The sequence below is a fragment of the Schistocerca serialis genome, chromosome 12 (genome assembly GCF_023864345.2).
Source record: "Schistocerca serialis cubense isolate TAMUIC-IGC-003099 chromosome 12, iqSchSeri2.2, whole genome shotgun sequence".
In the NCBI taxonomy this organism is placed as follows: domain Eukaryota; kingdom Metazoa; phylum Arthropoda; class Insecta; order Orthoptera; family Acrididae; genus Schistocerca; species Schistocerca serialis.
The window spans coordinates 10,306,044-10,330,093 of record NC_064649.1 but is presented as its reverse complement, the minus strand read 5'-3'; the positions used below and the strand labels follow the sequence as shown (position 1 = coordinate 10,330,093).

At 41.6% G+C, this 24,050-nt stretch overlaps 1 protein-coding gene across 1 annotated transcript in view; it reads right to left on the bottom strand.

Moving 5' to 3' along the window:
• Window positions 1-24,050, bottom strand: part of LOC126428345 (uncharacterized) — a 240,841-nt gene that overhangs the window by 9,370 nt on the left and 207,421 nt on the right. The window contains exons 20-22 of the mRNA XM_050090278.1: window positions 23,102-23,386; window positions 20,166-20,397; window positions 13,850-14,189 (exon numbers count right to left, since the gene is read on the bottom strand). Coding sequence (XP_049946235.1) covers window positions 13,850-14,189; window positions 20,166-20,397; window positions 23,102-23,386 — 857 coding nt within the window. The remainder of the gene's footprint in view (window positions 1-13,849; window positions 14,190-20,165; window positions 20,398-23,101; window positions 23,387-24,050) is intronic.

Below are 24,050 nucleotides of genomic sequence, written 5' to 3'. Positions count from 1 at the left end.
TAAGGACCCCTGAAATTATAGGCAGAATTTGCACCGGCATTGTGAGAAGTCTCCGCAAATCGGTAAGGAAGCTATCACGGCAGGTTGGTAAGTCTCGTACATTGTGTCATTGTTTACTGAAAGGTACGAAGGGACTGATGACCCTGTAGTTTGGTTCCTTTGCTCTCCAAACCAATCAACCAAAGATATGAAATTAGAAGCCTACTGTGATAATGTGATGATATCTAGAGATCTTTGACTCTTTCTGTGCACAATTAACAGATGCTGTAAGCAGTAAGCAGTATGCAGTATGCAGTATTCCAACAAGATGGAGCAACTGCTCACACACCCAACCAAAGTAAGGCCCTGTCTCCAACATGTTCTATGAAGACAGACTTGTCAGGGGGCTCCACACTTTAAACTTTGTGACATTTTTATTTATGGGTTACATTAAAAGCAAGTGTATGTTGACAGTCCTCACACAATAGACGATCTTTAACAGAACATTACTAGAGAAATTAACATCACACCTGCAGAATTACAGAGTGATGCTGGTAACGCCACCACATGAAGGCGTGTCCTCAGCCGGCATCTCTTATAAACAGGCACCTACATGTTTTTATAATAGCACACACGGAATGAAAAGCAGTTCATTATTACTTTGTTATTCTTTGTACACTAGAATTAAATTTTCACTCTGCACCTGAATGTGTGCCGATATGAAACTTCCTGGCAGATTAAAACTGTGTGCCGCACCAAGACTCGAACTCGGGACCTTTGCCTTTTGCTGGCAAGTGCTCTACCACTCCACTGCAGTGTGAAAATTTCATTCTGGAAACATCCCCCAGACTGTGGCTGAGCCATGTCACCTCAATATCCTTTCTTCCAGGAGAGCTAGTTCTGCAGGAGAGCTTGTGTTGAGTTTGGAAGGTAGGAGACGAGGTACTGGTGGAATTAAAGCTGTGAGGACGGGTCACGAGTCGTGCTTGGGTAGCTCAGAAGGTAGAGCACTTGCCCGTGAAAGGCAAAAGTCCCGAGTTCGAGTCTCGGTTCGGCACACAGTTTTAATCTGCCTGTAAGTTTCATTTTTTGTATTATTTCAGTCTGGCCAATTTGAGGAGATAATTGACAAATTTTTAGTTCTTAGCCACACTTTTCTGTCATGTGATGTTGCCTTTGGTCAGACTGAAAAAGAGAAGTGGAAAGCTGAAACAGTTTTTTCACCTGATGTTTGTGTCAAGTTATACAGAAAGCAAGGCTAGCTAAACATTATACAGTCTGTAAAATGGAGGCTGAGAATTTCAGAACCTTTAAGAGTGTTACCGACCTCACTGCCGCACCAAAAGTGTATTACAAAGTAAATTTCAGAAATTTTACAACGATGAAGTTTTCAACAGTTTGGCAGGAACTGTTTTCTAAACTAACCTATTCTTCTCTGGAGTCACGGGAGGCCATTTTGCGCAAGTTATATCAAGTGAGACCACCATTTGTCAAGTGCCCACAGTTTGGATATGCCTTGCAAAATTTAGTGCCCAAATACATACACTCGTGCTCATTGCAGACTGTAGTGGCACTACACAAAACTGGCGCTAGTAGCATAGGCACATAAGGAACACACACGACACAGATCTGTAGGTTCACGGTATTGGTGATAAGGTCCGAAACACACGTGCTACAAAACGCCACTGTTTACTGCGCAAGTACCCCTCCATCAATATGGGATATGATCACTGTGCACACCTACACAGGCTGCACAACAGGTTGGTATACTCTAGATCAGGTGGCCGAGCAGCTGCTGGGGTATAGCCTCCCATTCTTGCACCAGTGCCTGCCAGAGCTCCCGAAGTGTCCTAGGGGTTTGAACACGTGCAGCGATACATCGACCAAGAGCATCCCAGATGTGCTCGGTGTGGTTTAGGTCTGGAGAACAGGGAGGCCACTCCATTCATCTGATATCTTCTGTTTCAAGATACTCCTGCACGATGGCAGCTCGGTGGGGCCGTGTGTTATCATCCATCGGGAGGAAGTTGGGACCCACTGCACCCCTGAAAAGGTGGACATACTGGTGCAAAATGATGTCCCGATACACCTGACCGGTTACAGTTCCTCTGTCAAAGACATGCAGGGGTGTACGTGCACCAATCATAATCCCATCCCATACCATCAAACCACGACCTCCATACACGTCCCTTTCAAGGACATTAAGGGGTCGGTACCTGGTTCCTGATACACACCAAATGAAAACACGGCGAGAATCACTGTTCAGACTATGCCTGGACTCGTCCGTGAACACAACCTGGGACCGCTGTTTCAATGAGCATGTACCGTACTCTTGACACCAGACTTTATGGGCTCTCCTGTGACCAGGAGTCAGTGGAATGCACCTTGCAGGTCTCCAGGGAATAAACCGTGTCTGTTCAGTCATCTGTATACTGTGTGTCTGGAAACAACTGTTCCAGTGGCTGCGGTAAGGTCCCGAGAAGGCTACCTGCAATACTCTGCGGGCACTGATGGTGAGATATCGGTCTTGTTGTGGTGTTGTACACTGTGGACGTCCCGTACTGTAGCGCCTGGACACGTTTCTTGTCTGCCGGAATCGTTGCCATAATCTTGAGATGACACTTTGTGGCACACGGAGGGCCCGTGCTACGACCTGCTGTGTTTGACCATCCTCCAGTCGCCCTAGTATTCTACCGCTCATAGCGTCATCAGTATGTGTTCTTTGAGCCATTTTCAACACACAGTCACCATCAACATGTCTGAAAACGTCTGCACACTTACACGCTGCACCATACTCTGACACGCACCAACACACCTCTGCGTCTGTGGACTGCTGCCAGCGCCACTGTGCGACGACCGCAGGTCAGATGCACCGCATGGTCATACCCCGAGGTGATTTAAACCCGCAAACCGCCCAACAGAGCGTTGTTTCACCATGTATCAGAATTATCCTTAATTTATGAGCATGAGTGTAGATGGACAGCAGACATCAATCACGAAACACAAAGATGTAACAAAATTACTATATTTCATGCCTTTGGCGGACAGACAGTTGTACCTGAACCTCAAGCCATGAGGAGGATGAAGTGCTGGAATAGATCATAATTGTATATGTGGTGTGCTTTTAAATAGCTCTAAATATTAATTAAAATTTCATAACAAAGTGGGTAATTTTTTATTTCTTGCTCAAAAATACAGGACGTTGAGACATGGTCAAAAAAATCAAGTAAGACCTATGAGACTGGTGGTTTGGCTTTATGGTTCTCAGTATCTCAAATGTAAATCTAGTGATCATGGGGAAGTGAGCTTTTTTTTTCTTTTAAAATAAGTACTACATAGACACTGTTCTGTAACAGAAATAAATTTTGAAATCTCTGAAGGAGGAAATGGGAGGCGTAGGATTAAACTGAGACATCTCTTCCACCTGTACTGAACTAAACATCTTTATCCGCACTGTACTGAACATCTTTTCCAGCATAATTTCAATTCACATCAGTAAATGTTCAGCATATCTAAAGAAGATTGAATTTATCATCTCCACCTGAATATAGGCTGCTGCTAACTTCCAAATAGATACTTTTACGTTAATTGCACTGGCATATATGTGTTAAACATAACATAATCCAGACTAATCATGACTCATTATCATGTACTAGTAGTAAGAGATTTAAAAAATTGCAGAAACTTTTAAATTTGGTCAATAACTCATTCTACATACTATATATAATGTTCCCTTCTGATTATGACTTTTGCTAATCACAAAAAATATATTTATAAATGATAATGTGTGTGTGCATGGGCCACTTTAAATTAATTAATTTATTTTGGCTATTGTGGCTTTCTCAAGTAACAACTGTAACAACTTACAATTGGAAAATTAAAATTTAATTTTAGGAATGAAGTCATTCTCAAAATGTTTTGCAAAAGAAATTATTTAAAAAAGTTTTACCACTTCCTGCATATGTCTAATGTCGCATGCACTGCAATAAACAAGCGTGCAATATTTACATGAATTTCCTAGAAATTACTATAGGAAGTAATATGTTGAGCAAGTGAATACGTACTTAAAAACTTGTTTGACATAATGATGTTATTTTAGTGAACTGCTAACTACTTTTATATGGATGACAAGGAATCCTATTTTTTATGAAGCTGACACGAAATGGATAGATACAGTATACATGAGGATGATGTCCTCTTTAACAAATGTTTGTGCATTGATGCACTTCATAGTGTGGTAGGAAGTGGTGAAACTTTAAAAAAAAAATTTTTTCTGAAAAAGAAAGAAAAATTGAGAACAGAATGTATCACTAAAATACAGCTACTTTTTAATAATTGCATGTAATTATAGTTGTTAATTGACAACAGCACAATAGTCCAAACGGCAATTGTAAATACTCGCTTTGTCAGAAAAGTTCTGGGACAAGTTTTTTTAAAAACAGAAAATCACGCTTACCAATTAGTGATCCTTACTCCTACTGAAGTAGTCTCCTGGCTATCTATATACTGTTGCCAATGTTTCTGGAGCAAGCAGGGAAAGTTTCAACTGGGATACTTGTAAGCTCATTTGTCACAGCCCGATGGATGTCTGTGATATCTCGATTAAGCTTTCGGTTGCCTCTTCACTTGCAGAAACTAGAAAAAAATCGAAATGGGAGAGGTCGGGGGAATATGGCGGATGTGGGATGGCAATAACAGAATGTCTGGCCAGATCCTTGATAATAGATGACGTGATATGGGGTCTTGCATTGTCACGCAGTAAGAACCAGCCCTGAGAATGCCACAAGTACACATTTCAAGATTTCGATGTAAAGAGTTTGGTTCACTGTTTAACCTAGAGGAACATACTTGTAGTGAACTAATCCTTTACTATCAAAGAATGTGATCAACACCGTCTGTCCTCCAAGGTTGTCGTCTGACTTATTTTTAAGGCTGGTGATCCAGGACCCCACCTTTCAACACTTTGAAGCTTCAGGTGAGAGTCATACTGGTAGCACAAATTTTCATCCCCACCAATAATCTTTGACAGAAATGACGGACTATGTCTGGCTCTATCCACTAGTTCAGCAGAAATTCTTCATCTTTCCTCTTTCTGTTCATCAGTGTGCGAGGGACAAATTTTGCATTACGTTTCCATTTCCCTAAATCTTCGCGTAAAATCTTATGACACACATCACGATCAAATTAAGTTGTTCTGATACCACACGCACAGTTACATGATGGTCTTCTTGCAATAGCTGCCTAACATGGTCCATGTTTGCATCAATATGTGCTGCACACGGGCAACCAGCTGTGAAATTGTCTTGCACTGAATCTCTGCCTTCACGAAACCCTCTGTGCTACTTGTAAACACAACTTCTTGAAAGTGTCTCACCTGCACATGCTTGGTCAATCATTGGCCATGTTTCACAAGAGATTTTCCCAAATTTAATTCAAAACTTAATGTTCACTCTTTGCTCATAATCAGAATCCACTGAGTCACCGCAAGTGATGAGCCAAGAACCCAACCAGTGTGTTGCTAAACATAGCCCTGCCACCTAATGAATTTGCACAGAAATATGGCCAAGGTTATTTCAAGGGCGCTCTCATACCAGATAACATACAAGCAACATTTGTTCCTTTCCAGTATCGTGAACTCAGAAATAAAATAAAAAAAGTTTCCTGGAACTGTTTTGACAAAAGGAGTATATCAATTTAACAACAGCAGAGACGGAACATATAATTTCCAAAATGCTGTAAGACTATGGATGCAAGTTAACATAAAATAATATATTTACAATTTTCACACATAAAATGTATATACTTCATGGAGTGTTGTTATTTACCTCAACTGTTGTCCAATGTTAGCATGTGTTAATGGGTTCCTTTGTAAACACAGGAGTGAGGTCTACTGCAAAAATAATTTCAGAAAAAAATTGAATGAAGCAAAACATGCAGCAACCAAAATAAAGAAACAAATAAATTGAAACAGCCGATCACAACATGTACATAACACAAAGCACAGAAACAGATATACACACTGCACAAAAGAGTTAATATGATTACATGCTTGTCTGTAAAATAAAAAGCTTCATACATAAGCAACTGGAATAAAAATAAACTGTGAATCATAGAGCATTGCCGATACGCTATCTTCAATATCTGCAGCCACAATGAACATACATATCCTCTTGATAATCTTTAGCAGAGCAAACTAAGCAATTGGCACGCTGATGCTGCGTATATCATTCCGTCACATACAGGGTGTACACAAAGTCCGGGAACACTTTCAATTATTTACTGCACAAGAACTAAACACTGTTCAGATGTCATAAATATTGCATTTTGAAAAGAAACTCTGAAAGCTTTTTTTTGCAAACATTCGATATGCACGACACACCAATTTCTTTGGAGTCCTTACGAATGTCTCTCGTACGTGCTCCACATTTACTTCACTCACACTGGGACGTCCACTTCTGTTTACCGGGCACAAGAAACCCGTCGTAATGAATTTGTTGTGCCAGTGGTAAATGGCCTTCCTCGTTGGTGGCTTCTTATCGTACTCAGTTCTAAAGATCCATAGAACAGCTGTAGCACACTTGTTTTTGCCAAACTCCAACACGCAGAAAGCTCGCTCCGCATCTGAACTCTCCATGTTTGTGACTAGCACTAACTATCGGCAAATTACCAAACTATGCTGTGGCAGTACACATGGGGGTGGGGGGTGAAGGGAACCTTTCAGGAAAAATGTCATATGTATGATATCTGTACAATGTTTGCTTCTTGTGCAGTAAATAATTGGAAGAGTTCCCGAACTTTATGTGCACCCCATATTAGTGGCCAGAATCTGCAAAATCAGATTTGAGGTAATGGTGAACAGCAGATTGTGGGCAAAATATGGGAAATGGGTAACAACAAAGAGAATACTACAAAAGTGTCAGTAGTTCGTCAACAAACGAACACAGTGATAACTGATTTTATTCAACATACAGAAATGGAAAGGCGCCAATGTTTTTCCTCGTACGGTCGGTGAGAACTTACAGCTAGGCTCGAGGCAGATGCCTTGCAACAGTTCTTACGGGGTGCCATTCCTGCAACTAGCTGTGCATCAAAACACAGCACAACGTCCGACAACATTATACAATAAATATCGTAAAACAGACACTGAAATGATATACCTCTTACGACAAGTCTGTACAGAGAAAGCTGTTAGCTCTCCCCATCAAGTTTTGGGTGGAATAAGGCATTTGACAAGACACCAGAAGGTAGTCGACATTCTCGACACTCCAGAATTACACCGACACTGGGCCACAATGTGTGTCACACACGAGAAGTGATAAATTCAGACTGACACCTGTGTTAGTCCATATTATTGTACTATATGACACAGATGTGCATCGTAAACCTTCAGTGAATGTAGTGGCTAGCGTGATCACCTGACAAGTTTATACACCTTTTTTGGTAAGTGATAACCAGTCATGGTTTTTATGTACTTGGCAACAATCTAAAAGAGTTGAGAAACGGAATGAAGAGGAGGGGGGGGGGTTGCAGGTGTCGCAAATGAATAAGTGAAAGGCATACTCGTTGCCTTTTCCAACTATAGAGCTGTGGCCTACAAGATGATCGTGTCAACTAAATGAACGGTAATCGTATGACTTTCGCAGCCTCCTGTTTTACACGAGAGTATCGCTCTTATAGCCCTTCTGGCAAGTTGCAAGGGAGACTCGGAAGAACTGCAAAAGGAGTTTACAGCACACTTGGCACAGAAAATGCCTTTAGGATAAATGAAGTAAATCAAAGACGATAGAGTAGCAATAGAACTGGAAGTTTTACCTACGAAGTCTGATCACACGAGATGGCTGATGCGAGGAAGACACTGGCAGTAAACACACAGAGGCAAAGAAAGATTTCTTCAGTATGAGAGCCCTACTAATGTCATATACAGACATGGAATAGAGGGAGAATTCCTGAAGGTGTAGGTCTGGAGCAGAGAACTGTACGGAAATGAAATGTGAGCCATCGAAAGTCTGCGGGAGAATCTGAAATATGAAGATATGAAAAAGTAAGAAATTAAGTGTACATGTAAAGTACAAAATGATGTAATACGAAGAATAGGTGAGCAAAGAAGTCAATGGAAGATCTTTACCAGAAGAAGAGACTTCCACTGGTTCCAATAAATAGTTGACTCAGTATGAAAATGGCAAAAAATTGTAGCAGCAGACAAAGAGTGCAAATTATAGGAAACAATGGGTGTAGTAATTGTGGAAGGGAGGAAAGATTAGCACTAGGTAAGATGAGGTGGATGACTGAAATAAAGCAGTCAAAACATTTAACAGGAATCCAACACTTCCCTAAACATCCTCCACACTAACCTTAGCATTCCTGTCAGTTTTTCCCCCCTACACCAAATCTGACTTTAGAGGGAACAGTTTGAGCCAATGATAACTATGCAGTTTTAGGATAAATTTTTCATTTTGCAGTAGAGAGTGCACTAATACAAAACTTCCCAGCAGATTAAAATCGTCCACCGTACCGGGACTCGAACCCAGGACGCTCGCAATATCCTTTCTTCCAGGAGTGCTAGTATGACAAGTTTCGCAGGAGAACTATTGAGGTGTCTGGTAGGTGGGGACACGAGTCACTAGTGGAAGTAAAGCTGGGAGGACAGGTCGTGAGTCGTGCTCGGATAGCTTAGTCAGTACTGCACACAAAAGGCAAAGGGCCTGGTTCAGAGTCCCAGTACAAAATGCCTTAGTGTATCTGAGCCTACTCCGAATAACTCCACCTTTTCGCAAAATCGTCAATTACTTTAGAACAGATCCTGGATATCCTGACACAGTTGGAAGCAGGCACTCTTAACTTAGTGCTGGCTCCAATGACTTTTGTGACAAATACCTTGGGTAAAATGCTTTCAGTAAACTTGCTGTACAAAATTCAGATAAAATCCCAAACTTTCTACGATTATCTCCATTATCTTCGTCAGGGGCTCTATCCGACTACTGTGAAACTGGTGAGGCATCCACCTTTATACCCAAAGGACAGCATCTGATCAGTTGGATTGCATCAAAAAGACAACACGGAAATTGCGCATACTGAGCTGGTGCCCTCTACATCTTCAGATTATGTTTGCGCAATCTATTCAACTTCACTAGCAGTGTCATCACTCACGTCGGGTAGCTAAGTGCATAATCGATGTCTCTATTGAAGTTTTCATCACAGTCTAATTTTACAGTCTGAGGTAGAAAGTTCAATAGTTTAATTTTGGACTAAGTGATTAAAATTTCAATAGAAACACCAGTTACACACGTAGCAGTGCAGGGAAGTGTGCACTTGATAAAGAGTACAGAAGAAAACTTCTCGTAGTTTATCACCTGATACAAACGATACCACTGTAAGTGATGTTGGGTAGAGTGCAGAAACCTAATCTGTGAACATAAACACTGCTTCGGTACAAGCCATTTCCGCGATGTCATCGTGACATAATATGGCCAATGAGATGCTGCCCTTTTGGCACGAAAGTGGGAATCTTGCCCGTTTCGAGCAGTGAGACATATCTCCTGACTATGACGATGAAAGTATTCATCAAAAGATCAAGATTTTATCCAAATTTGACATGGAAGATTACAGAGAACTTTTTATCCGTAACTTATCACTGCTTACTTTGCGAAGTCTGAAAACTTTGTTCCCTAACGTATGGTTTTTCATTAAACACGGATATTTATATCAATAACAAATGATCGAACTTTACTTTTTTGTATCAATTTACAGCACTGACAATTCATTTAGCATCAGTAAAACTGTGTGTTGACCCCAAACAAATTGTAGTTGTCAATCTTTTATTAGTACATTATTCATGTGTAATATCACCAACACAAGTTACTGTTATACTACATTATCAATTTGTATATATCATTAATACAAGTTTCTATAACTTTTTGCCTAATTTAAAGAGGTGTGACTAATGTATGCATGATGGAAAACAAAATCATTTACCGCAAACACTTAATAATGTTGGAAGATGTTGCAGAAAAGAAGCAACAACTTCCATAAATTGCTGGATGCCAACCACAACTAAACTAAAAATGAAGTTGCTATTACATTATCTTCAGAGTCAACAAACCTGTTTCAAGCTTGGCAAACTCAACACAAACAGACTTTATGCACACAAGTTTAAGTGCGTTAGATAAAAACTTATCAGGTGCAACAAAAACGCAAAGAACTACCAGGTGAATCTTCCGTACATGAAATAGAAATGTATGTGTACACATCATTGTATACAATTTGGTCACTCAAAGGTTTTCCTCCAGCTACATGAACACATGAACACATGAAGCACAGGAAAAATTACTGTTAAGAGACTACTGTGTGTCCCATTAAAGGTCTCATTCTACCTTACTGAAACAAAACATGAAAGCCTTAACAATGTTAACTGACGTAACATTTAAAATAGTTGCTAACATTTTCTAAACCACTTTCTCCCTTTTTCCCCATACTGTATTGTTCTTCCAGCCAAACACACTTTTGGTCATTTACACTTTCCTTCATAAACGTCTGATGTCACAAGCAGGTGTAACTTGACTCAAATCTCATACTGCACAGCAGTACTCAAACGCAAGCTGGACTATCGATTTGTAAGCAAGCTCTTCTCACACAAAAACTGCAGTTTCCTAGTAACCTACTTACAAACAGCTATTTAACATGTAACTTACAGCTGAGCCTTGTAAGGGAACCACGATCTTTTACTCAGCATGCCAAGGATATCAGTATCGACAGCGGTACGACGTAGTACTGTCATGCATCGCGGGTTCTCTGGAACTTGGAGCCGGGCATGCTTTTTTTCAGTGGGGCACGGTTTTGCTCTTTAGTTTGACAATGCACACACTAACAATCGTACGCCAATATGCAAAGACAGTCCTCGTTCAGGTTTTGTGCAGAATAGTTGTGTGCCGAAACTATTTGAACTGCTTCCTAAGGGGATGAATTACAAGAGCGGTAGTATTACGTCAGTTGGTAGGAAAAAATGTGTGTAATGATTCAGTTTATTTGTGGAAGGTGTGCAACTTTGTTTCCGCTGTTTTTTCCCCAACATCTGAGGCTTTAATGAAACAAATTGGTTACATATGTATCATTCAAAGAATTTTCCATCGCTACTTTCTCCCATCTTTCAGGCACTGTACGAATCCTGTGTTGAAAAAATTGTTCATCTTTTGAAGCGATCCACGAATCGATCCAATTATTGACTTCTTCACGAGATCAGAAGTGTTGGTCAGCCAGGCCATGCGCCATTGATCTAAACAGGTGATAGAGGGAGCAATGTCACGAGAGTACGGCAGGTGGGGTAGGTCTTACCACATTAATGTTTCCAAGTACGTTTTGACCTCTTTTACAATGTGGGGTCAAGTGTTGTGCTGCAAAATCACTTTATCGTGCCTCTTGCTCTATTGCGGCCGTTTGTCTTTTAATGCTCTGCTCAAACGCATTAATTGTGTTTGATAATGAGCACCTGTGATTGTTTCACTTGGTTTCAACATATCATAGCGCGAGACGCAGAGCCGGTCCCACCAAATGCAGAGCACGACCTTGGAGCCGTGAATATTCAGTTTGGCCATCGACGTGGAACCGAGCAACTGTTCACAAACACACAAATGCCATTCAACGTCTCTTGGTTTCAGCTCACACGGGACCCCAAGTTCTTTCTTTCTGAATCATGCCCATAGCCTTAGGACGATTTGAAATGGCTTGCTGTGTCACTCCCACTAACCGTGCCAATTCTTCTCGAGTTTGACGGGAGTCTTCGCTCGGCAATGTCTCCAATTCTGCATCTTCGAAAACATTATCTCCTCCACCACTATGCCGGTCTACGATGTTAAAATCTCCGTTCTTGAAATGTTGAAACCATTCATGACACATTCTTTCACTGATAGCGTCCTTACTGTATATACTTGAGAGCATTCGATTAGACTCAGCTACTGTTTGCTTCACACTGAAACAAAACAGTAACACCTCCTGCAAATGACGAGAATTAGGCTCGTAAACTAACATTTTCAATCGAGAACAACTTTATGATGCAGACACAAATCGACTAATGTTTGAACGAGGTCCAAGCTAACTGCCTGATGTCTGCGATCTGTTTCTTTTGACCACTACTTACCGTTGTCGTCACCTATCGGCAAACGGCGAAAGCAAAGTTGTACACCTTGTACAATACCAGCGGAGGAAGCAGTTCTGTCATTCTTAGTCGGTCTCTTCCGCGGGTGCAAGACATTATTTGAAGAGTTGTAAAAAGGCTGTTGTGGAATGTTGCAAGGTAAATGATTAATTTATACAGCGATGGCAAACTTCAGTTTGAAAGTGGAATACATTCAACTTAATATGTGCATCGTCGGGTCTAGGCACTGTTAGAAGTGTGGTATTTGCACGAAGTCGATAAACAACGTAAAATGGTATGCTCTACTATCCTTCCAAAGCAAAATTTTTACACCTTTAAGAAATTTTGAGATTTGTAAAGTAAAGAGAGAGATTTTCGTATTAGGTAAGATGGTCAGATCCCATATCCACGCTCGACCACTGAAAATTTAAATACCGGGGAAGGAAGACATTACAAACAATTGCTCATATATTCAGAAAGTCCCCAAAGAGATCGATTATCAAGGTCAAAAAGTCAAGAGTGCAGTGTGAGTAATGATATCTGACAGTCTCATATTTGTGTTTAAAAAGAATACATCTGCCTATGTTAATATTAAATGGTGACTGAATAAAATGAAACCTAAATTAATGTTAATATTAGCACATAGCCATGTAACACCACTGTAACATCTCACTTTCCATGTTGATCACCCTTATCCATTACTCATTGTCATGAACTAAGTTTAGGCTGCTTTTCTTATTTAAACTAACAGTGCTGGAAAATCTGTAGTGTTACGGACCCAATGACCATTCCACTTGGCATTTCTACCCTATGTTATTACTAAGACCAAAGCTGTGAGTAATGAATCACCTACCTGTACACATCCATCTCACTGACAACTTTACTTTGCTCTAGAATGAGATCTACCTGCCTGTCTTCATATCATGCTGATATTCTTCAAGATTTCTCCTCTTATTTTCTCTCAAGTTAACACTTCTCGAAACAACTGAGTTACCCGTCAAGTGTCAGACTGCCAATAGGTGAAGACACAGGTATCTCTAGCAAAAAGTTGTGTGTCTTCTGGGATAAGGCAGTGAGGGAGTCTTTTGGATGTCTCGGACCCTAATGTAACTATCAAAATTTCCAGAGACGAGTAAGAGAAGACTTACGCTCATAACACAGTCTCACAAGGGTCCACGACAGTTTTGCAACTGAGAAAATTTTTGCTATTTTTGGCTGGAGTGCCCTACCACTACCATCTTAAAGTCCCAATTTGGCACTATCATACTTTCATCTGTTTACACTTATGAAAGATACACTATGTACTCAACATTTTCCAGGCTCAGATGCAGACCTCAAAGGTGTACGACAATGGCTAGTTGCTGGTTCGGGTTTTTATGAGAACAGCATGCAGGACTTTTTCATATCTGACCAAAGTGCATAGCAAATAGTGCTGGTTGTGTGAAAAAATGATAATTCTGTGGTTGTGATATTGCTCTAGTTAACTATATCACAGTGCTTTGTGTTGCGGTTTCCGAGGAAATAAAGGGGAGCCATTAGTTTCAAAATGACCCTCTTATTAAATGAGGAATCAAGAAATATATTACAACCCCATACAAATTGCAGAGGCGAAATCAGACTAACTTAAGCAGTCATTCCTCCTGCACTCCATTTGCTGACGGGTAATGCTTGCGTGCAGGTCACTGTGGTTTGCACAGTACACAGTGCCCAGCTTATTTTGGCCAGCCTACAGCGAAGCCTCACCGTGGAGAGGAGGAGGCACCCGTCGCCCCCGTGCCCGCCGTCCTCCCCGCAGACACTGACACGGGCCGCCTCTGCTGCTGACGGGTGCCCCCGCCCCGCGCCGCCCCGGTCTGCCCGTACGGCAGACTGCTCGGCCGGGGAGCGGGCGCACCGGAGGAGACGCGGTCCACCCTGCTGGGCCGCGGGATCCCGCGCTTACCGGCCCCCGCGACAGTTCCGTTCTCGGTGGCTTCCGCCGGCGCCGGCGGAGATGTCTTTGCGGAAACTGGTGTAGAAGGCGGCGCAGAGACCCGCCTCGAAGATGCCGGTGTTACAGATGAAGAGCGCCTCGTCACTATGCCTGTATAAGAATGACAGTGTCAGTAACAGTATTGAAAGAAAAATTAAATTTAGTAGGAAGATGATTGTTTTCTCAGCCACATTGCTCGTACAAGGCCTGGAAGATCGAGAAATTCATATTCTCTGGGATATCCGTACATACGTTCTACTCGAGAACGTGCTCTGAGAGAATGTCGGTTTCCAGGAAAAGCCGAAACTAAAAACTCTTAAAATGTGGACTGAACTAAAGCAGGAACAGCACAGGAAATGAATGCAGTAATACTGGGCTAAAATTAAGGTCCAGTCAAGGGAAAAGGAGAAGTGCATGTAAAATACCATGCTCCAGAGATGGTCAATATGAAAAGAAGAACTAATTGAGAAACTGTCAAAAATTGCAAGCGGGCAACGTGAGGATCTGTAATTCCTAGTATATGCTGAAAGAAAAAATGAAACTGTGGGATAGAAAATCAAGTAAATTTGGTTAACAGAGAAGAGGCAATTGGGCCCAACATGATACCGTATTTACTCGAATCTAAGCCGCACCTGAAATTTGAGACTCGAAATTCAAGGGGAGAGAAAAGTTTTAGGCTGCACCTCCAAATCGAAACAAAGTTGGTCCATTGTAATATGAGACACAATTTAGGTCGAATGAATGACGATACAGCTACAGTAGTTTGGTTCGAGTCGAAAGCTTAGCAGTTACGCTTTACCAGGTAGCCATTGCTATGCGTCAGGTGCTCCGTCCGTATTTATACGTTTACCCTTCCTTTTTCACATGCTTCGTCTGGTTTGAATTGATTGCTTATTTTTCTTTGATCTGATAAGTGCCATTCTCTTTGTTATAGGTGTTTACATCACTCTAAGCTGAAAATGCATTATTGTACTGTGTCATGCATTGTTTGTCGCATATTGATAATGAGTGCTTATGACCTGTCGCCGCTCGCGGCACATCTTGCTTTTGTGCGTGCTACCGCCGCTTCCAATTAAAATAATAATAATAAAAAAATAAAAAAAAGAGGAATCGTCTCATTAGCGAAACAATGGCAAGAGACTTATTTGTTGTTACCTACACTGCTGCTTTCTTGACAATAATCAACAAGAACCAAATAATAGACTGCGTGTGATAGAAGATGTTGTGAAGGAGAGTTTAGCAAAATTTTTCTTCATTTGAAAATCTTTGCAGATGCTGTAATGTCTCTTGCAGCGGTCTCTCCGCGATATTTACAGAAATTTTATAAATCGTATAACTCAGTACATATCTTGAAATATCTCTTCTTATCTTACCGATTATCAAGGCAAAGTAGTTTCAAGCCTAATTATTCCTTGGAGCGTCCATTTACTCCATGGAGTAGCTTCTCTGCTATCTATGTTTTCTCTTAGGAAAAAGAATAGAGGACTTCTTGCCGATTAGTCGTGAAAGAAGGATGTATATGTATGTATTGTTGAGCTAGTCGCCATCTTGATGAGATTCTGTATGAGAAGGAATTTAATACATGAACTAAACTAAAGTAAGTGTGTTCGCGTATTATTTAACGGATTATTATTATTGCTTACTACGCTGTGTTGCACGGGATCAGTGGGGAACGTCTGATTTACACTGGACGAACCTGCCGTTTTGTATGCTCAAGATATCCAGTTACTTCAAATAAATAGGCTAACACGATCTTACCAGCAGATCTCCGGTCTTCCCCATGTGATCACCAAAAGTTAATAATTATTACAAATGTTTCCAGGAGATCGACTGACAATTTTCGTCGCACCGAGACTTCGAAATTGCTTCACTGCCTTATGGAATTTAAGTTAAGCTTAATTTAATCAGGATAGAACAGTATTGAACTGTGTGAATGTGATAAGCCTGCTTTGTCAATGAAAATTCCCTTAATATACACATGTTTTTACTATCCTGATCAGTGAAGCTAAATCAGGCCGGTGTGAGAGAGGTTTTTAAATTTTAGATTCCATACAAAATATATTAAAACGCCTCTTTAGTATATCACATTCTGAACAGAAATTAGACTCATCTTAGATTTAAAAATCTAGTCAGTTGTCGTGCTTCATTTCTGACTGTATCACTATTCGGTGTAAGAATAATACGAATATAAACATGGCATGATATGTATATTCTTCCGCGTTTGCTGTTTTCTCTCTCTAGTTTCGTAGTTTATTAGGCAGACAGGATTTAAATGAGATAGCAGCAAACACGAAAGAATACATGGCGAAATGTTTATATTCATATTATTCTGATGGTGAAGAGAATACTGCATGTGATTCACAATTCATAAAAGTTCCTCTTAGCAACCATGTATTGTCACAAGTAGGAAAAAATTCAGAACGTAGAGTTGGCCATATTGACAAACATCCCAAACAGTCTTGCCAGTCGGATTTTCATAGTACATTGAAAGGCTGCTACATTCGAAGATGAACAATACGGCATTTGTATCTACTTCGTTGGATAACGTATGAAAATGCAGAGGTCGAAACTCGGAGCGGAGAAAAAAATCTCGGCTTCCATCTTAATTTATTTACTGATGCAGAGGTTTTGGCGCCAGTATTTATCTTTGTGCCTGCAAAGCATGCCTCTGTAGCGCTACATATATTCGACGGCAGAAGTTAATTGTGGCGGCACCTACCAACATTTTACAGAACTTCCGGACCTACCAACATTTTACGGAACTTCCGGTTACTTTGCACTCGATTCTAAGCCGCAGGCGGTTTTTTGGATTACCAAAACCGGAAAAAAAGTGCGGCTTAGATTCGAGTAAATACGGTAACCAAATGACTATATATGGACTATGTGAAATAACTTCTTGATCTTTTAGCAGCAGTTAATCATCCCAGGTGGATAAAGTGTTTCTAGCAACTCGAAAAATGAGCAATCATTCTTGTTTTCACGAAAGATCATCAAACATACGCACACAACTACAGGCCCGTACCACTGATCTCCATCCATTGCGTAAGTCTGTAACACGTTTTATGTTTACCTATTATGAGCCCTCTGATTAATGAAAAATTGCTCTGTGTGAATCAAAATGGATGTCACAAACAATGATTGATTGACATGCAGCTCACTCTGTTCGCCTGTGTGTCCCAGAGGGTAGTAGATACTGGTGTCCAGATCAAAGCCATGTTCCTCAACTTCTGTAAGCCATTTGATAATGTTCCACACAGTCACTTAATGAACAAAATACGAGCACACAGTTTTGTGATTAGACTGAAAGAGGTGCTATCAAATAGAACACAGAGAGACATCTTCACATGTAAAAGTAATTGAGTGTACACCGAGAGTGTGCTATAGGAATGTTACTTTTCAGACTACTTATAAATGACGTAGTGGATAAAAGTGGAAGTCCCACAAGGCTATTCACAGATGATGCTGTAGTACACAGAAAAGCTGCAACATTAGAATATTGTGCTGCAATGAAAGAAGACCTTTGTGGGAGTGATGATTGGGAGTTGACCCTCAACATAAACAAATGTAACATACTGAGCATAAATAGGTGGAAACTGTATGATTACACGATTGCTGCACAATCACTGGAAGCAGCCACATCCATTAAATATCTGAATGTGTACTGAACAATTCAAAGTGGAATGACCACATAAAACTAATCATACCAAAGGTGAGTGCCAGGCATCTTGTGATTCGAACTATGTTTCGCCCAAAATTTTCACTTTCATCTGTCAGCTATTCTTTCTTTAAAAAAACTTGTTCTCTAAAATGGCTCAGAAGCAGATAACTCAGAAAAACCCTCATTTGACAGCTAATTTAATGTCACACTCTGTCCGGGACACTTATTGAGCACAATTGATGCAGGAAATGGAGAAGATCCCAAGTAGAGCATCATGTTTCATCATAGCTTAATTTATTAAGTGTGAAAGCATCACAGAATGACCGTGCAGCTTCAGTGGGTGACACTACAAGGTCATCACTTTGTAGTTTACTGTTTAGAATTCCAAGACTGGACATTTATAGAAATTCAACAGACATATCACTTCCTCCTACGTATGTCTCCTGGAGAGACCAAAAAGCTAAAATCAGAGACACTCAAACTTGCAAGGAGGCTTACCAACAATTGATCCTCCCGTGGTTCATTTGCAACTAGAACAGGAAATGGGTAAGTGGCAGAGGCACACAAAGTACCCTCTGCCACACACAACAAGATGATCTACGTAATACAAATATACTGTAGAAAGCAGAGGAAATTATACCCAGCTTTTAAAATTGTTTGTTCTTTCCTCACGAAGGAAAGGAGGGAGGATCAGGGAAGGTCGGACAGACAGAACAGAGATGACGAAAGACAACGGTCTCCTCTCGTGCTCTCTGCAGGTGGATCACACGCAGCCTGCCGTCTGACGGGCCTGCTCCTTTCTCCCTAACCTGAAATTTCCTGCCAGATTAACCCTTTCGCGGCAACAGACGAACTCTTTGCTTTCCGTGCTGAGGCCGACTCGTTTCGGCTGTTCTGGTCGCCAAATTCTGGTGCTCGTGCAGAGAGAGACGGCATTCTGTCTATTATGTGAGAAAATCTGATTTTTGAGCATCTTGTAAATGATATTTTTACTCAATAAAGAACTCAGTTTCTTTTCATTATCCATCATACATACTGTGCTGCATCAAATTAAGTAAAACACTGCACAAAATTTTAAACAGAGTGTGCAAACTATATGTACGGTTTATCTTAGTTAACACATACCAGCAAATGAAATGTAGGTAAGGTGCCAAAATTTTATTTAAATTTGAGAGCAGAAGGGTATCGCATTTTGTTCTCAAGTTATTGGGTTTTATTTATGACGGACAGTCAGGTGCGACACACCCATTTCCGTTCGCACACCCTTGCCGGCTGCTATGAAATATTTATTTTTTAAAGAAACTATTAGATGCAAAAATGTGTGCCCTGAAATGAGGGACATCCTACAGAAGATACTTTCCACCCCTCCTGAAGTAGTATTCCATCACCCACCCAGCCTCCACGACATCTTATCCCGTCCCAATGTCACTCCTACTTCCAACCCCTTGCCGCAAGGATCATATCCCTGTGGAAGACCCAGGTGCAAAACCTGCCCAATCCACCCACCCAGCACCTCCTATTCCAGTCGTCACAGGTTTATCCTATCCCATAGGGGGCTGGGCCACCTGTGAAAGCAGTCACGTCACATACCAGCTCTGCTGCAATTACTGCACAGCTTTTTATATTAGTACGGCTATCAGGACGGACAGACACCGTCAAACTGTTGTCGAGAGCAAAGTAGACCGTCCTGTGGCACAACGTAACACACTCGATTTCAATGGCTGCTTCACTACCCGAGCCATCTGGACGCTTCCCTCCAGCCAGCTTTTCTGTACTGCACAGATGGGAGTTATCTTTAAAACACATTCTCCGCTCCCGTAATCGTCCTTGCCTCGACCTGTGGTAATAAGGTAATGTATTGTACCCACATCCTCCACCCAACAGTTTCCACCCTCTATGTTCTAACATCTCCTCCCCCATTTCAGTTTCCCACCCTGTTTATTTGCAGCCCTCTGTTCTTTCCCTGCTCCTCTCCTTTTATGTCCCTTTTCCCCCCACCTCCCTGACACCGTGCCCAGTGGAGTCTAGTCCCCGCACACTCCACCGGACAGTGTTCATCTCTCTCCCTACCTGCACAATACTACCCTTTCCCCATCCTCCTCCCCCCCCCCCCCCCCCCCTACTGCTGCTCGCATCCCACATGACGTCGCACTCCGGCCTGAGGTGAGTGTCTTTTAATCGTGGCTCAATGTATCTTCTTTATGGAACAGCTACTTTCAAATACAGTGACTGAACCTGATGTTCAAGAAAAGAAAGAAAGCAAAAGAACCTGTAATGCATTTGTGACAGTTTATTTTGGAAAATAAATTTCAAGCTGTCGCAATTTCCTGCCGTAACCAGTGATGGAGACCACAATGTACAAAGTTATTAAATCTCGAGGCAGTCGGCAAGAGCACGAGAACATATTTGTGCGATAAGGAGCGACGTACCGTTGGGCACCCTGGCGGCGGCCGGCGACAGCACGGGGATGCCGGACGGCTGCTGGCGGGTGGGCGAGGCGACGGGCCTCGGGATGCGACTGCCCGCACCAGCACGCCCCCCGGGAGAGGCGGCCGGTCCCCCACTGCTGCTGCTGTGGTTAGAAGACACGCACGACGGGCTGCTCTCCGAAGGTGAGGTGGTTTTGCTGCTGCCCCCAGATTGTGGGGACAGAGACGGTTCCTGTAAAAACACCGGAGTAACATGTGAATAACACTCTTACTCTGTTCCACTGGCCTGTTAACATCCAATATTTCAGGAACCGTTCAAAATAGGAACACGTTACTCTTCACAAGTGACTGCAAGCAGAGGCAGATTACATTACAGAGTGACAAATCTATGGAAACAGTAACTGCTGTAAAATATCCATCTGGAGCAACTTGCGTGGAATGATCAAATAAAATTAGTTGGGGAAAAAGGAGATGCCAGGCTGATATTCATTGGGAGAACCTTACAAAAAATTTAAGTTGTCCACAAAAGAAATGACTAGTGTAACACTTGTTCAGTCAACACTTACAAGGTCGGGTTAATTCCATTCCATCTCGGAACAACAACAACAAAACTAATCCAACCGATACGAATGATTCACAAAAAATTGACCAGGTGTGAATAGGACTTGCTCACTGAGGGTTCCGTACAGACTTAATGATGTATACAGACATTTCATCCATTCCAAGAATCTAGAGTCAATGATTTTTGCCGGTTATCGACACTGATGTTTGCAAGATATTGGTTCCAGTGATTCCGAGGCTTTTGAGAATGTTTTAATTTCAAGACTGAAGTCTGACAACACATGCCAATAAAATTTGTGTGTGGATGTGATTATAAATTAACAATTTTCAGATTTATTTTCTTTGGCTGTATAGTGAAACCTTGTTTTTTGCCAACTTTGATGATTCTAGGTCAACGTGAAGTGCCTTATATGTTTTCATGAGTGAGTTAATACTAAAAATTCTAACATACCTAGCTGTATGTTTTGGTTGCATTGACTTAGAAGCTAACCTTTATTATACCGCAAAGGAGCCCGAAACCTTCAACTTAATATGTCTACTCATTCCTGAGAAAAATGGGTCTCCGCAGATGGATGTAACTCCCACTCCCCCTCCCCCCTTCCCCTCCCCCAGTGTGATATAACTAAAAATTAACAATTTTGGATTTTTTTCCTTTGGCTGTGCTGTGAAACCTTACTTCTTAAACAAGTTTTTGATCAGCGAGTTTGAGAGAATCAGAATATGTGACAAATAGCCCTATCTTTGGACTTTGCTGACTTAGAAGCTTCAATTTTTTACTCTGCCACGAGACTGTAAATCTTAGGAAGTGACAGACTTCAACTGCATACATCTACCCATTACAGAAAAAAAAAAGGGTTTCTAACAGTCGGACAGACAAACAAAGTGATCCAATAAGAGTTCTATTGTTATTGATTGAGGTATGAAAACCCAAAATAGAAGTAAATGTATGAATGGCACATTATATTTTGTTCAATAGATTGTTTGCTATTTTGTTCATCACTTAGCTTCTTCACACAACTCATCGTGTTGGATGCGCTACTTTTCAAAAAAGTATAACAACTAGCACATGCAATAATGACATCAGTTAACGAAAGCAATGTCACACTGTTCATGAACCAATGCAAAACAGCTATGAAACAGTTGCAATCAGTGACATTAACAACTGTACAATCTGTGTTTACATGTTGACAGTACTTCTCCAGACAGGTCGTACCATTACACCAGCTTCTTTATCCTTTCATCAAAGAATGGTGCTGCCTGGTGCTTCAGCCAATTGTTGACAGCATAATTGAGGGCATCGCTGGTTGTGAAGGTCGAGTAGTCAGCCAGGCCCTTATCTTTTGAAAGAGATGAAGATCGGTTGGTGCCAGGTCCGGATTGCAGTGAAGATGTTGAAGAATCTTCCAGCCAAAAGGAGTGCCTTTCCTTTATTTGATTCAAGTTATGAAGGAGAATGATTCCTTCTGTAATCATACACTGATGTTTGTTTCATATTGACCTTCATATGCTTACTCTGATGTCACAGTATTATCATTCATTTGTTATTAAAATTCCTTTGTGATCCCAAAAAATGTATCCGCCATTCTGAGGTTTGGTGGTGTCTGGCTGAATTTTTCTGGGACATTGGAAGAATAAGTGCGCATTCAATCTTTGGACTATTCCTTAGAGCATGTGTGCCACCCCAGTGTCCATTATATTCAGAAATTCCTCAACCTCTTCATGTCAAATCTGAAGAAATGTCAAGGCCAAACCCAGACTTTGTTTTTCTGATGATCAGGTTGAACACTTTGGTACTAACCATACACAAAACTTCTAGTAACCTAACCATCCTGTGACAACAATGAAGAGGCTTGTTGCTCAAATCTCAAGCACATCTTGAGAAAATTTGGAAATTGTAAACTGATGATGTGTGCACACAATTTCATCAACATGTTAACCAAGTTCATCAGTCTCATCTTAAGGTCTCTCTCTCAATGACTTTTATCATGCACATCTGTGTGACCTGCTGAGAATTTTCTGCACCACTCTCTCACAAAACCATCCCTTATAACCCCAACAGCACTACTGACAGAATCTCGGGGGCACCGTCTCCTCCCACTCGCAGGAAGTGAATAACAGAATGTACCTCTCAACTGGTGGGAGACGGAAAAGTGCCGTCCGTTTCAATCGCTTGCTGCTTACACGACGACAATGAAACAAGAGATCCTACAGACACAACATTGAATTCTCTTTTACCAATCATACACGTATTTGGAAATTACAAGCTTTTGTTTACTTTTAGCATCCAATCGGAGGTTAGTTTCTCAGTATCCCTCATACACAGATACATCACCAATAACTGACCCAACAGCGAAGTTGCAGCCAGGCTGGGGTACCTTGTTACTAAGCAGCTCCCACTTCATCTGCAGCCGGCGGAACTTGCCCCCAGCGGCAGCCGGTTGTGGCGAAGAGCCCGCTGGCTGCCCAACTGCCCCGCGCTCTGCTGCCGTGGTCGCCGGCCGCGCGTCAGCCGTCGCCTTCTGTCCCCGCGTCGTCGGTGGCTGCTTCTCCTGCGGCTCCAAGCTGTCCGGCTCCGGTCGGGCCACATTTTCGTCCACCTCTACATCGTCCGTATCTGCGTCAGGGTCCGAGTCGTCTTCTGCTCCCAACCGGTCGAAGGCCTGTGTGATGTAGTGTTAGACGCATGTGATAAATGATTTTCAAACTATGGAGAAAAAAGGAAAAGGAGCTTCTGAGGCATTTTTGATACAAGTCTTTTCAAAGAAACAATAGCTGCCAAACAAAAGTGAAAATCATCGGTACAACACAGGTACAGATCAAAATTGTCACTACAGGGCCTGTAGTCTTTAGGGGATGGAGTTTTTAGCTGCTGGCCTAACTAAAATTCTACATCTATACTGTGCAAATATTCATCTACATCTACATTGATACTCAGCAAACAACTATAAACTGAATGGCAGAAGAAGAGACGAGAAACTTTTGAAATGTGGTACTACAGAAAACTGCTAAAGATTAGATGGGTACTTTTAATAACTAATAAGGAGGTACTGAATTAAATTTGGAGGGACGGATCTCGACAGTACAATTTCCCTATAGGAAGTGATCAGTCAGTAGGGCACATCCCGAGATATTGAAGACACGTCAATTTGGTAATGGATGTAAGTGCGGTGGGGCAAAAATTGTACAGGAAGACCAAGGCTCGAATACAGTAAGCTGGCTGAAATGGGTGTAAAGCTGCAATAGTTACGCAGAGGTATGGGGCTCACACAGGACAGATTAATGTGGAGAACTGCACCAACACAGTCTTTTGACTGAAGACAACAG